General features: G+C 38.9%; 1 protein-coding gene across 1 annotated transcript in view; it reads left to right on the top strand.

Annotated features, from left to right (window-relative positions):
* PPIL2 (peptidylprolyl isomerase like 2) overlaps positions 1–16,164 on the top strand; it is a 70,927-nt gene that overhangs the window by 31,993 nt on the left and 22,770 nt on the right. Inside the window, exons 13-14 of the mRNA XM_086761796.1 lie at positions 12,388–12,477; positions 13,864–13,897. Coding sequence (XP_086617922.1) covers positions 12,388–12,477; positions 13,864–13,897 — 124 coding nt within the window. The remainder of the gene's footprint in view (positions 1–12,387; positions 12,478–13,863; positions 13,898–16,164) is intronic.

Below are 16,164 nucleotides of genomic sequence, written 5' to 3' on the forward strand. Positions count from 1 at the left end.
GTGTAGTTATGATAGATACAGATAAATAACTAGCTTTCAGTTGTTTTGGTGTGTTTTCATACATACACAAATCTCCACTGTAAAATGTATATCTATAATTTTATATATTATACTACTATATGTATTAATATTCTCTGTGAGTCATCCCATACATTTTAGTGGACTACTTACAACATGTCAAGGTAGATGTTTAGAGCTTCAAAGGGCTAGAATTATGGTGACCCAAACAATGACAAGGAAGGTAGAGAGAAAAGAGAAGCAAGAGCACAGAGAAGAGCAGATAACCCAAGGCTACATAGCATGTTACTGGCAGTACCAGAAAAATAATCTTGGTAAAACTGAGAGCAGTCTGTCAGCCTGAGTACGTGTAGTTAAGATCCCTAGAAATGGTTCGATTTGCTTCTAAATCCTGAGTTTCACAGAACAAACTTAAATGAAAACCTTAGAATTTAGGTTTTGCTGCCTGCTGTCTCAATTTTTAAGGTGCAAATTTTCAAACACCTTCCCTTTGCCATTACAAGGTAGATGTTAATTTTTAAAAAGAACAGACTAGAGTTTTTTTTATAGTCGATACAGTCTGATTCTAGGAGAAATCTGTAGCTCTTAAAATAATTAACATGGCAAGACTTGTGATAAACAGATGAGTTGTGGCCACACTGATGTCTCAGACGTGACTGCTTGGTAGCGTGCTGGCTTATTTATTTGTACCACCACATCTATAAAAGGAAAAAAGTTTTCAATGTAAAAAGTCCAAACCTTTGATTTTTTTACTAAAATTTTTATCTTGGGAAATTATAGGCCTGAAGGTAGATGTTTTAGGAGGTTGAAGGATGTGGATAGGGGTTTAAATGGTAAAACTTCTGCTTGTTGTGACCCTCACAGAATCTAAGGACAGTGGTGCTGGCTAGGAGCTGGGGTGCCTGGTGTGAAATCCAGAGATGCACTGGGAGAATGCATCCTTCTTTGCTTGGGAGAAAGAAAAAGGAGCAAACAGGGCAAGCCTGCTAGCTTTCCCTTCTCTTCCTTTCTCTCACACAAGTAAGGAGCAAGATATGTGTAAACATCTCAAGCTGATCTATGGAAACAGTATGAGAATCTCCACAGCAGCCTATCGTGCTAGTAATTCTGTAGGTCCCTGGCATCCCTACAGGTGTTTTCCATGCTCTTAAATAGTAACACTATGTAATAAGGAAAAAAGCAGAGGATGTTAGTACAGCAATATTTGGGGGAAGCAGCAGAATGAGCAGATTGCATCGAATCATTTGTTTTGCCATATGTTCTCAAACTGGCTCCTTGCTAATGCAGGCTGACTGCAGCTATTCTTACCACTGTGGGGTTTTTGGCCACATGTGTGACCGGTGACACTCAGTCCTGAGGACCCAGTCTCAATTACCCATTATAAACTTCCTGTATCATATCCATTGTGCTTCCTTTTTTCCAGATGAATCCTTATTCATCTCCCTTTCACACACACAACTTCCTCATGGACGCATGGAAGTGCGCACTGCTTTATCCGTGGAGACCTGCTTGAACACTGGCCCCTAGCCATCTGTTTCTTTCATTTCTTTGTGTTGATTAAATCTGTGTGAATTAAGCAGACTTTTGGCACTGCAGAGGGGAAAAAGATATGCATTTAGAATAAGTAGGAAAAACTTGCTGCTTGAAGGAGGTTTTCACAACATCCACTTTAGGTCATCATCTTGGGTCTATTCAGTCAGTTCTTCCAGGAGGTGCTTGTTTTTCTCCCTTTACTATATAAGGAGTCTGTGCTTCTAACTTGGGTTTTCCTGAATCACACTGAGGTTAGGCACACAAGGTACCTCAGTGCAGACAGAGCAAACATCCTGCAAACATACAACACATATAGAGGTCACAAACATATACACAGATGAGCTACAATGGATCTGTTGAGGTTGCAAAGACAGCCATAGAAAATGGGAAAATACCCAAATCAAGCCTTTCTAAACACATCCAGTTCATCCTGCTTGTGAATATGCATAGTAATCGTCTTAATTAATCATATGCTGAGTTTTTTATCAGCTCTCCTGGCTTATTCAGTGCACAAGCTGAACCAGTTCTGGGAACTATTTGGAACTATACAGTGAAATGGTTTATATGCAGGATTTAGTTTTCCTGCAAAAGTGTAGAATGTGGGTGAGGTCTTTGAGCGCAGTCAGGGGAAACTGGACTGTATCATAATGCTCGCCCAAGTTAATGTTGCACAGGCATTTTGGACTTTTCAGCCTTCATGATTTTTTTAATGTGCCTGGCACGGGTAGTACCTGGGCTTTTTGGGAAAAAAAATGGAGAAACAAATTTCAGCCCGAAGCACTGTATTGATACACACTTGAGATCACCAGCAGATTTGGGACGCCCAGATTCAACACACAGATCTGTGCTGTTTGAGTGAAGGAGAGAGCTGATAGCAGTGTTGGGTTGTCATTGCTCTTTGAATTCAGACAAAATATTTGTGATTTGAGGAATTCATACATCTACTCTCTCAAGCAGTGAAACTGCAGGAGCAAGTATATGATTTATAAGCCATATTGCAGTGGGGCTTAGCTTCTCTTTTTAAAGACTGAACACTGTCTGCCTGGTGCTTGTCTTGACCTGACCACAGGCTCCTTTTTTTAAGTGCTGAGTGATATCCTGTGCTCTGATTATTATGGAAGCCACCCTAGCAGTGTCTGTATTTGTGCAGTACTGCAAATATGTGATTGTGAAATGCTTTAGGAAGCTTGAGGATGAATTTGCTGTGTAAATGTGACAAATGAATACCTGTGTCCGGAGGTAGGTCTTGCAACGTTCAAATTACATTTTAAAATAGTCTTATGGGTTACATTTCAATATACACTTTGAGGTAGAGTTTTTTTGCTGAAATAGGCAACAGCAGTGACATACTTGCTGTCCTAGAGTGTATGTCTACTGAGTCTTCAATTGTATTTTCATGCCTGTGGGCTGTATTTAAGCAAAATATTCTTGCAGTTGAGCTCTCAGCAGTGTGCGCTGCTTCTGAAGTCCACCCAGTGTCTCTTTATCTGCAGTAACCTCCTTGAGTACTTAGTCCCTCTCCCTTCACAGCACTTCTGTCTCCTTCCTTTCCCCTGTTTTTTGTGAGCTATCTAGTAGTATAGATTGTTTGGAGTTCAGTCCATATGTATGTGTGGAAACTTTTGTTTAAAAATAAATCTAGGGATCTTCATATGCTAGTACTTTAAGGTGCCAGTCAGTAAGATTGATAGTGATGAAGTTCTTAGCACCAAAAAACCTAATCAAAAATTGGTTTGTATTGATCCAGGGGAGGAAATCAGTGCTGCAGTGTGATTGAAGTCATCAGTTACTTTGTGACAGGATTCAGAAAGAGAACATGAAATATTTTCTGTGTTTGAAATCACTTGTTCAAGGCACCAGAAAACTTCACTTAGGTTCCAGAAAGATGATGTGTGGTTTAAGTCATTGACCTGAGAAAAGGCAATAAAAAAGACTTTGGAAGATAAGCTGGATTTTTTTTTTTCACCCTTTTGAATTTGTGCCTTGAATGAACAAAGGTACACTACTGTTCTCTCTTTGCATCATAGCAGTGTGCCCAGTGCTCTTTGTTGCCATTATTTTTTCTCCCAATCTTCTTATTCACGTGTAGTATGTTCCTCCTGATGGGGACTAATGAGGTGGCCATTCTTTAGGGACATTTTCCAGGAAGCTGAGTTCAGCTGGGCATAAGCAACATTTGTTGTATACACTAAGTGGAAACAAATTGACAAAAATTCTACTTGCCAGAAGTAATTCCGGCAAGTACAGAGGACTTAACAGCATCCAACAAGTGTTATCCTTTCAACTCTAGTCTTAGGCATCACCAAGCAAATAACTTACGAAGAAATAACTGATGAAAGGCAATGAATGTAGCTGGATTATTGCATTTTATTTACTGTGATTTTTCTAGTCTCCTCAAGTTCTTTTAGCTGCTTTAATCAGAATGCTGCTGGGAACAGGTGTGTCTATAATCTGTGTATATTCTGCTCTGTTCGTCGCTGTAGTAATGCAGTTATACCTTGTAGGTGGTGGAGCAGGCTTCTAAGGCAGGGTGGAGGCTTTACCCTGTGCAAAGAGTCAAATTGACCTGGATATGGAAGTAGAAAAGTAGTGTGGTGTAATGGATGGGGCGGAGAACTAGGAGCTGGTAAACCCTGAATTCTGTGCCTTTGCCATGGACTTGCTACATGATTTGGCTATGTCATTTGGTTAAGGATTTTTTTTTTAAATAAGTGGCATACCATTTTTTTAATTTCACAATGAGCAATAAATACAGGTATCATTTTGAATTCCCAGGCAATGACATGTATTGGGGCCTGATTGCTGGAGTGAAGCTACAGAAATAACCTAGGCTGCCTGTTGGAACCAGCAGCCCTGCATAAGAATAGACAGCCTTTGCACCCATGAAAGGGAATAAAAATTCCTGCCTCTGCCTCTAGGCTGCTTTGAGGCTTTCTTGTTTAGTGCATGTAACTTTTTATTGTCATTGTGCCATGGAATTACATATATATATATAAAATTTAACACTCCAGAAAACCCTGTCAAAATGATGAACAGCTGGTTTCGTGTACTATCTCCCTTCTCTCCCTTGTGACTTCTCCTCATGCAAGTGGTCACTCTGGGGTAATGATCTGGTGGTTAAACACATGCCAGTAGCAGTAATTAAATACTAACCCCTAACTGCCATGGCAGGTTTTGTAAATTCGCCTGTCTCTCTCAGGTTTAATGGTTTAAGGGCAAGTTGGCATAACAAAGAAGAATGTGAGATGCATTTCAAAGCTCCATCCAGCACTCCACAAATGCTTTTTGAGGTTTCAGGACCTGGCAAACTCTACTTAATGATGATGTCCTGGCATAACTATCTGAAGAAGCCATTATTCTACAAACACTGATGTTTTAATCTTTTGAGGCCCTCTGACCTGTTAAATATGTCTGTGATCTATAAATGTGTAATCCAGTCCCTGTTCTTTGAAATCATCTTGCCTTTTGTGCAATGGACTGTTCTGAAGATCAGACGCCTGTAAACTTCTTATCCATTTCCAGAGGGAAAGAAGTGAGTTGCTGAAAAAATCCTTTGACCTTCTGGCATGGTTCCTCCATGGCAAGGTTCCCCAGTCTTCCTGAATCTCTCATTTTCTTTATGATTTGAATGTCCATTCTACTAACTTTTCTGTCTGCGTCATCATGACACTGTCTGGCAAATAACTGGCTGATGTTTTACCAGTGTTTGTTCACTCAGTAATGTGGTTGTAGGGATGAAGTACAGTGCTCTTGGCATGGTTGTAAATGGTTTATTTCGTATTTCTTTCACCAAAATAAGTCATTGTGGGAAGTGCTGTAACTTCCAACTTTGAAAGGTCTTGTCAACAGAAACTACAAACAAACACACACAACTGTACTTTTCCAGTAGGAGAACAGCTGGATAAAAAATGTTTGTTATTTGTATTTCTTGATGTGTTTTTCCTCAAAGTGCTATAATGGCAGACAGATCTATTGCTCTTTTGTGGCTGGAAGTAGAATGGCTCTGCACAGCCATATTGATTAACAGGTCACTTCTAGGTTGCTCTTAAGTGACTAGAAGGTAAGAGTTTAAATATTTTTTTTAACTGTGAGGGCATAACACCCATGCTTGAGAAAAGAGAAACGTTTTTATGTGAGCTGTTAGTAGGAAGTGCCTTGTCTGGATGCTGCCACTGTGCAGTTGTCCTCAGTGCTCTTTTGCAGCAGTGAAGGGGCAGTGGGAGTCCCCAAAGTCCCCTGCTTCCCATGCCTGAATGGCACATGCAACGTGGGGTTGAGGAGGGTGCTCAGGCACCTCCCTGTCCCTGCACCGCGGGGCTTGCTGCCCTCAGCTGTCTCTGCATGGCTTCCTGGCAGCCTTTGGGTCATTGGTGGGAAGGCATTTTGCACATTTGGATCTTTGTACCTCCCCAGCCCCCTGACAAGCTGGATCTGGGAAAGGAATCGTTTGTTAATGGATTGTGTCTCTTGTTTGACATTTGACAGTGCAGGCATCCCATGCCAGCTGTGTCTGCCACTTAGTGATCCCAAACCCGAGGATGAGGCGAGCGGTTTGGAGTTACACAGCTGCTGCTCTTCATCTTTCTCTGACATGTTGCTTGTTTGTACCTTGGCTCCTCTGATGACAATCAGGTGACCTTGGGAGGCTAACAGCTACCAGAGCTTCACTGTCTAGCGTGGAAGCGGTTACAGGTTGCACCTTCTGAAAAGGTAGAATTTATGTGCCATCAGTTGCAGGCTGATGGAATGCCGGGGAGCTGCCACGGGACCTGCGATACTCCAGGTTTTACAGCTACTGGAGGTTGCTCAAGCAATTAAAGTTGCATTCTCATTTAGGCTGTACCTCCCAGTGCTATGTCGTGCTTGCTGGCCCCATCCTTATCGGCACCCAGCCCTGCACTGCATTGTCTAATGAGCACCTCAGCCCTCATGTGACTGACAAATTTGAGGGGGTGGAGAGGATTGTTTTCTTTTCTACCACTGCAATAAATAAAAGTTAAAGGAAAAGTAATGACTGTGGCTATGGATGATGACTCTGCCACTGGAGAGCTAGCAGTTAACATTGACAAATTAGATGAGTGAATTAGATGCCTTGTTTAACTTGAGTTGTACTCATATAAACTGATTTAATATCCCTGTACTTGCAAAAAAAAAAAAAGTGAAAAATAAAACTAGAGTATGTCATTTTTTTATTGGCATCTTGTCTAAGCTGAGAATGTTACTTAGACTTTGAAAAAATTTCTGGTAGCATCACTAATGTCAGTACTGTGGAAGAAATGCCTTTGAAAAGTGAAATTTAGTTATCTGCTGGAATCTTTGCTAAATAGCTAATTAAATTATAGTGAGTTTCTGTGTAATGAGATTGCAATAATTCTGCTCTTTGTTCTAAGGCTTTGAGGTAGCAAAACAGGCAAATGTTTGCTATCAAGTCAGCAATCTATTACCTGAGGCATAGTTCGCTTGTTTTGATTCTTTTTTAATATTGGTAAGAGTGTTTTAGCCCACAGTGCCCTGATGCTTTAATCTCTCCCAGTGCTCTCTCTCTGGAACTGTGCTCTTCTGATCACACATCACAAATTACCTGAACACATTTGCTCACTGTACGACCAGATTGCAAATGGTGCCCCTTCTATGAACTGTGTCTCTTTTCAACTGAACCACTGTAGGCAGCTGTTGTTTGCCACCATAACCTGTCACCAGCTCAACCCCTCTCGCACGAAGGGGAACTGTTAGCAGGAAAGTGGAGCTGGCAGGAGTGATTTTCAGGTCTATAGTAAACGTTTCTCCTGCAGGAAAAGTCATGGGCTTCCCGCAGTGAGATTCTCCCCATGCTTTTGCAGTGGGCTTTGTGGACTTTTGGATTTTCTTGTCCCTCTAGCTCTGAAACAAATGGAGCGTGCTCCTATTCAGTCGGTGCAAAGTGAAGTGGGGTAGCTTAAATTGCCTTCCAGTACAGTATTATGCATTGAAAGGGGCTAGAAACATCTATACGTCCAATTTCCTTCCATGACTTAGTGGAGGGAACAGACACTTCCACCTGATAGATGGTGATTCCTGAAACTGCTCCATTACCTCTTCCTCTGGCTAAGCTCCAAATAAAGCCAAGCTTTTATTAAGGCGACTTCTTTCCTGTGGGATGGGTAGGCTACAAAGATTGCAGAAAGGGAAGCGGAGAATTGAGCTTAAACCTTACCAAATCACCTCTTTATGGGCTCATGCATTAGAAGAGTTGCTAGAATGAACAATTACACAAATGAAAATGCTCTATGTAAAAAAAAAAAAGTATATAAATGGACTAAAGCAAACCAAAAGCCACCTTACATTTTAAAGATGTATGTTAAAAAAATTGCTTGAAGCTTTACAAATTTCCATCACTAGTTCATGCCTCTTAGTTGCAGGATTCTGGCACTTATGTGATAAGATTAAGGCTGTAGAATGGAATTTTAATTTGTAAGGAACAAGCTTTTCATTATTTCAGATTATTTCTGCTTTGAAACATAGAGTTAATGAGCAGATATCAAGGCTGTGTAGTTTAGTGCAACTACTACAGTTCATCCAATTTAGAAAGACAAAATGAAATAAAAGGGAAGTGGAATTAGCACAAGGAAATCATACAGATGTGCGAATGACAGCTTCTGAATGCTTAGTGTGAAATTTCTCTTCAAGGTTCATGCAGATCCTCAAGGGATGGAGCATTTTGAAATTATTTGCTCTTCACATAGTAAAGCCTTCTTCCTTGCAGTCATGGCAACGTCTCAGATGCTCCTCTCTTTTCCCATCTTCTGTACCTTGGCAACAGGAGTGCCACAGGTTTTTAATCTACTTCTGGTTGGCTCTTCAGCTGCCCAATACAAATTCTGAGCTCAGGTAACTTTTACAAATGTAATGACCCATTTTAACTGGTGAGAAAGGAGAGCTGCAAACTGACAAATCAGGTGGTGACCTGGCTTGGTTAGTCTTACCACTCAGGTCTAGGGATGCAGCAGGAGAGATGAATTTCACCTGGTTTGGAGCTAGGCAGAAAGGCAAACCCTTGCTGGCGAAAAGGAAACTAAAATTGGCTCGGTTAGTGCTTAAAAGTAGAACAAGATAAAAATCTGCATTTCTTTATAGTAAGGAGTCAGGGGTTTTTTTTTCTGTTTTGATTTTATTTTCTAAATTGTATATTCCTTTCTTCGATGTTTTCCCAGTATCCATGATTTCACAAGCAGTCTCATGGCACTGTTGCGCTTGCATGGTCATTCTTAGTAGCAATCTCTCATTCTGAAATTTGTCTGGGCCTGGGAACTGGTAGAGTGCTGGCATTTCCATGTAGTTACCTACGTACTGTGTTAGTATGGAGACTTAAACATAATTAGAAAACTGTTGGGCTGTTGCCCCATTTAATATACGTGTCTGTGAGCCAAGCAAAGCATTTGTCATCTTCTGGATTCCTGTCTCAAACCATTTATTAAAACGTTACCACTTGTCTTGGGTGTGAATTTTCAGCAGTTGAAAGACAGTTATCTGGCATCTACAGAATAAATAGGGAGCATAGCTGGAGCAGGAGACTAATTTTTGGTATAAATAAGATTTTTACTTTTTTATTATTATTTTTTTTTCCTTACTGTTTGTTATTTGGAGAGAGAAATGTCTTTAAGTTGAAGGACATAATACAGAGACACTGCATTCACTTACATGATCCCATCTTGACTGAAGAAAAGGAGGATTTATCAGGGCTGTCCTACCTCACTCTTCAAAGAGAAAAGACTTCACAATTTGAGGCTATCACTGCATACTTCTGAGAAGGTATTGCGGTAGATTTAAAATATAGCCTTTTTTTTCTGTTAGTGGCTTTTAGATCAACAAGTTAACAAATTAAGGTGGCATTTTTCCCTTTAGTTTCTTACATATAAGCCTAAATAATAGTCAGCAAATTAAATTAATTTAAATTATTTCCTGCTTAATGTAAAAGGAGTAAAGAGGGAAAAGTTAGCTGCTGCTGTTGAGGTTAATTTGAGACAAGAACATGCCTTCACCTTCCCCTCCTTCAGAAATGGTGTGAGGCAAGTGGTGTGGAGGAAGTTTCTGAGGAAGCAGACAGTTTTGCATTCCAAGACTCTGAGTCTGACATCTTCCACACAATCTTACACTCAAATAACAAAGTCAGGTTTGTTTATATGTATTTCTCATCAGTCTCTGTAGTTGGAACAAAGACTTCAAAGACTGGCCTTGTTTGTACGGCCAATGCAGAAAATAACTTCATTACTGAGGATCTACACCTTCCTCATAAACCTCAAGCCTTTTTCTCCTGCTTTGGACAGGATGCTGCTTTAAAAAGTCCCTGAAATGTGCTTGGCAATGTGAGATTTGGCAAGAGCATTAACTGCTTTGACTAAATCAGATAATCTGAGCCAGATTTTCTAGATCAACAGCATGACTGAAACTGGGGTTTATTACTGATTGAAGGCAAACCTTTTTATTTGGGTCTACTAAAAAGCACCATAAAAGGTAATGGTAATGTTGCTAAGGAACTGTTTACCTGCCAAATGGATCTGTATGATGCACGAGGTGACCATGGGAACCAATTTGGTGGCAATTATTTAAAGAAAACCTTGCAGTGAAATGATTATTGCATGCATACTAAATATTTCTGCAGTTGCATTTGAAAAGCTTGTTTCTGGGAAAAGGTATAATAACTAGAAATCCACTTAGAGAGAAGGGTCAGCATAGGTCCTGCATAAAAAATACATTACTAGAGCCAGGTTTTTGATGTATATTTTACAAATCATGTTTTGAAAATAAATAGGAAATCTGTATTGGGTTGTCAACTTTGTGCAAATTTAAAACACCCTAGGTGTGTATTCCTAGGGTACTCAGTCTTTTGCCTGATTTCATTTTTCTTAAAAAATTAATTACAGGTTGCTGTATTCCCCCCAGAGAACTTATTAACTGTGTGTCTCTCTCCAAAGAGTGCTTGGCACTCATGAGATAAAGTGCCTTAGGCTAAATGCTGCTGATTCCATTTCTGATTCATAAAGAAATGTTTTAAACTTATTTTTATCCTTACTGACATTTTTCATGAGTGATAACTAGTAGCACTACGTTAGGATCAAGGCTGTTACAATACTGTCTAACAAAGGAAGCATACACTGCACAAATTATTCTTCAGGTGTTGAATTTTGCTTGAAATGTTACGTACAAAGGTTATTTTCAAGCATATATGTCCAATTGAAAGAAAAAATTTCAAATTTGCTATAAACATTGGAACTGTAGGAAAACCTCTTATTGCTTGAAACAATTTTAATGAAATATATTTACTTACAAGTTGCCCTCAGGTTGCTGTCAAAATATGTGTCCTAGTGGCATTCTACCATGAACCTGTTATGGTACCATTACCATTTTAACCCAGTAATGACTTACATAGAAAATCTGAGATAATAGCTGGTGTAAGATTGCATTAGAATTTGTTTATTTTTCCAGTTATGGCCCAGCTGACAACTGTCATCTATATCTGTGTAGAGTAATTAAGAAGGAATTATTCTAAAAAATTTCTAATGGCAAGTAGAGTTTGTTTGGATAATTAAGAGACATTTCAGTGTAAATAAAGAGGAGTGAGAATTACTAGGTTTCAGATGAGAAAATACAGAAAATTGAAGTTCTCTGTGGTTGCAGATGAGCACTTGTATGGCTCTGCTTTTAAAAAGATATGGATTATTTCATCATTAAATGATTGTAATCAGGCTTGCCTTGGTTTTTTGTTTTTTTTTTGCTTTTAAGTCACTCCGGGTTGCATGGCTCAGTCTCGCTCTGTCTCTCTGCGGCTCTCAGACCAGGAGAGTGGTTCCCAATGTAAAGTGAATCAGTGCCTTTCAGAGAGGCTTCAAGTCCTGTGTGTGTTCATGTACACGCGCTGCGACTCGTGCTGGGGCTTTAATGCAAGCACGTAGAGCAATAAGGATATTTTCAAGGCCTATAACAACTCAGATTAGGTACATGTTTTCTTTTATAAAACTGGAATATATTTATGCACATAATCCACAGTCAGGCTGGAAAACATGTCCAAATATAGAAAACAGGCTGTTTCAGCACATGTATTTTGTACTTTTATTTGTACATCTGAAGGTGTGGTACTATTGCAGAGATGGAAGGATAATTAGGTAGACAGTGAAGTCTTTCAGAAGGTACTGTTTGAATGCCATGGTTCATAAATTCAAATTGAAAGCTTTAATTTGCACTGTAAAAGCAAATTAGAAGTTGGTAATATATTTAGCATCTTTTTTTTCGCCCCAGATTTTTGAAAACAAATTGTCTTTTTTATTTTTCCTATGGTCCAGTGACTTGTGGGGTCAGTCCCATTTTTAGTTCCAAGTGGTGAAAAGGACCAAATGCTCCTCTCCCAGTGAGCTTCAATGTGCTCACTTTGAAACAGTGGACCACATAAGTCAGGCTCTTTCTTACTCTGGGAAATTAACTTTTTTGAGTGTTAAAAGTCCCCCTTTGGAACAGGATTATGATACACTGCTGGAACTAAGTTACTTGAAAGCCTATGAGCTTACCTGCTTTCACCATCGTTATGTCTACTGGGAGCTCACGTTATCTGAGCTAGTGTTCAACGCTACTTTGTGCTAATTGGAAGGTCTGGGTTTAATTTATTTAACACTGTGTATCTCTCCAGTATACTTTAAAAGGACATTTTTTTTTTTTTTCTGTAGACAGAGACTTATTTCTCTTCATGTCCTGCATGATTGTTTCTTTGTAAGGCACAAATGAGAAGTGATTCTTGTAAACAGTGTAATGACCAATTTGCTTATCTAATTTTGCTTATCTTAATTAAAACTTCCATTTGTCTTTCAGACACCCCGAACATGTGAAAACTTTATCAAATTGTGCAAGAAGAACTATTATGATGGAACAATTTTTCACAGATCAATTCGTAATTTTGTGGTGAGTGTTGAACAAATCATGTGTACGGCACAATATGCGATGTCCTCAAAATATTTATTCAGGTTTAATTTCTTCCATGCGTAACGAGTTGCAATAGATGTATCTTAAATATACTATCAGAACTAGAGCTGTGCTAACTGACTGTATTTGTACATTCTAGTCTTACTAGCAACTGTCGCTGATTAATATTGTCACTTGGAGCATCACTGCATTTAGCAGTGCTTTTGCTGGCATTCCAGACAAAGCTTTTGGGAGTCATTTCCTTGGCAAGGTTCATGTTATCTTCCCAAGCTGTGGGTGGGTGGTTAATGAACAGAAGGAGAGAGGGGGGTTGGGAAATGCTAATTTGGATAAGTAATACTGTGGCCTGTTTAAATCCCATTCAGATCTTTAGAAAGCAGCTGAATTTCTGTTTCAGGTTGTAGTACTTGGACACTGTCAGATCATCCTTTCCTGAGTGTGCTCCAGGACTAGGTGCCCAGGCTTTCTTTGTGAAGGAGTTAAAGAACACCTAGAGAACCAGAAAGCTGACTTTGACAAAGATTTTTATTTACATAGGGACAGTCCAGGCAGCTTAGGATATTGTAGCTGTCCTCTAATTTCTGTTCAGAAGAATTAACAACCTGGTCCTGAAGGCAGTGCACATCTTTCTGGGGACATCGCTGTATGTTACTTTCCATGCTGTCATCCTGAAAAAAGCTTTTTTTTATTTTGACAGGACTGTATATCTTAGTTCATAGTTAAACTCACAATTAAAATTGTGCTTGTGTACTGCTACTGTGAAGCTAGTCATGGCATACTCCTAGTACTGACATTATAATATAGAATATTATTTCTGTTTTATATATATATATATTCATATATATATATATTTATACAGTGATTAATTTTGTTGCTGAAAGATTGGTTTCACATGGGGATTTTTCCTAATGCAGATAGAGAGTGGGATACTGAGAAATACAGATTCAGATACAGAAAATATTCCATATTCCCTCACTTCTTGCCTTCCCGTCCTGTGGAGGATTGGTAGCAAAATGTGAAGCCTTTTCAGTTCCAAGAGCAATGCATCATCAGTTAAAACGCAGGCTACAACCCAGAATGTGATCTGGTTAACCCATTTGAGACTGTTTATTTTCCCCTGTTTACCCACAAGAGACCTATTATTTTTATAAAACTGACATTCTGCTCTCGGATAAGTAATGTAGGAGATGACAGCCAGCTGATAAAAGAAGCTCCAAATAAGTAGTAATGGTTTCCTTGTTGCTAACTTGTCAACATGATACAACATAGAAGGAAGCAAATGGAAGAGAACTGCCTTATGGCTTGTATTTAATATCTTTCACACAGATCTATATGTAACCTGTTGATTTTATTTAAATCCTGCAGATCCAAGGAGGTGATCCGACTGGAACAGGAACAGGTAGGGCTGAGTTTGGATCAAATAAACTGTTTTCATTTCATGTGCTGTGTTATTACATTTATTTCCAGACACATTGGAGATTAAAAGTCTCTAAATGATTATATGTGGTACATTGTCAGTATTTCTACTTCAAAGCAGAGATTCTATTGCTATATTTTTATGACCATTTTAACTATGCTCAAAATTTCATCCAATATATTCTCAGTCTAAAACTTGGGCACTCTTTCATGTAGAATTTTTGATGGATCTTTGCTTCCTTTTTCTTCCAGAAAATAAATAAATGAAAATCATAATGATTTTACAGCTGGCCTTCTAGGGCAAAGAACAAAGGAAGAAACACATTCAAAAAAGTTGCTTTCAAATTCAGCGTCAATGAAACCTGCCTCAGAATTGGTGAATGGCCAGATACCATCTGTTCTCTCAGCTAGTTGTCTTGTAAAACCCAAGCTGCGCTTTTTCTAACTTTTAGTTATCACTGTTACTAAATTCTTCTGCTTGTTCTTTCTCCCATAGTGTTGGAGATCTGCAGAACAGTTGCATCAGAAATGGTCAGGAGATGTAGCAGTTGAAGGGTCCTCAGAGCATTGCCCACCACAGTAGATATGCCATGTAATATGTGTAGTTGCTGCTGTACATTTGCTCATTTTCCACTTGCGCGTTTTATCTACCCGCTTGTAAACGTCACCAGCCTTCACAGTTCCTCGCCTGGTCCTGTGGGGTTCTGTGCATTTTTATTCTAGCTCATACATGTGTCACTTATGTATATACGCAACTACTGTATTCTTCTGTGCATGCTCACAGGTCATCCAAAAAAGATGTCTTTGTAGTCCTTAAATACTTTACCTCTATTGACTTTGTAAATAGTGTGAGTTGCCCAGCAGCTTTGCTTCTACTACACGCGATCATCAACGGTTGCGTGCTCTTAAGATTTGAGACTAGTTAAAGGTTCTGTGTTTTGATGGCAAAAGCCCATTAATGAGATTTGTTACCATATATGCTTGGACTGTCAAAAGAAATGTGATTTCATTTTGTTATGTAAGGAAAGTTTCTGTTCAAATCCCAAAAGACATAATTAGGAACATCTTTTAAAATGAGAAATTAAAGAGGTGTCAGGAGATGGGAGAAATTTAATGGGTTGACTCGGACACCTTTCACCCATGTAGAGTGGAGTTCAGATCCTGCTGTGGAATGAAAATTAACTTGCTGGTGTCATTTTTGTATCAGTTTGTGCAAATGGTAGAAGTATTGTAAGACAGCACAATTAAGTTGGCAGAGGACTGGCAGTGCAGCTGCACTGAAGGTCAAGACTCAGCTCTACTGGCAAAGCAAGTAGGAAATAAAATGCAAATAAGCCCATAGGAGAGAAAACCGCTATGTATATTGTTTTATTTTAAAAAGAGTCTAATGACCTCTCGTCTTTTCCTTCTTGTTTTCCTCCTTGTCATTCTTAATTAAATATGAGTGCAGGCAAGATATCTTGCAAACATCTGTCAAGACTATTACAGTTCTAATAAAATGGACAGTGTGCACTCTAACAGATGAGTGTTGCAGATTTTTTAGAGAATGTTTGCATTTATTGTAGAGTCCAAACAATGTAACTATTTTCTTTGCAACTGAATGTTTTTTATTTTTTGAAGATAGCTGAATTTTATATATTCTTACTTAATCACTTACTGATTATGATAATATCACAAGAAAATGTGACTGAGACCGCCTGATGGGCTACTAGTTTTCTCTTGAACTGTCATACCTGGGTGTTTAATACTTACTTCAATGAAGCCACTTAGTGCACAGAGTGCAAGTTGTCAGGATTTCTTCTGGCAGCTGGAAGGAATTTTAGTATTTCTTTGGCTCACTGCTACTTAAAAAAAATCAAAATTGAAATTAAAATATACATCTTTGAAAGCTAAGAAGCCCATAACATGTAACAGTCTTTAGAAGTTTACTGGAGGAGTAAATAACTTCTATAATATCAAGGGAGCATATGAGAGTAGAACAGGGCTTTCTTCCCAAATATTTAAATTAGCAATAGGGAAGACTATTTGGAGGTTTAAACCTTTTAAACCTCAATAGTTTAAACTGCCAGAATTGTTTCTGTTAGAGCCTTTTATAGGGAACACTTCAGAAAAAAAAAAGAACATCCTTTGTTTCCTCTTCCACATAGAACCTTCTACTTTAACTGACATTTTCTGACTAAGAGGTTTGGGATGCCTGCTTGCTTGTTTGTTTTAAAAAAACCTAACCACCTTTTCCAAACTGATACGTGG

This window comes from Chlamydotis macqueenii, chromosome 17 (genome assembly GCF_036417535.1).
Source record: "Chlamydotis macqueenii isolate bChlMac1 chromosome 17, bChlMac1.mat, whole genome shotgun sequence".
Classification (NCBI taxonomy): Eukaryota; Metazoa; Chordata; class Aves; order Otidiformes; family Otididae; genus Chlamydotis; species Chlamydotis macqueenii.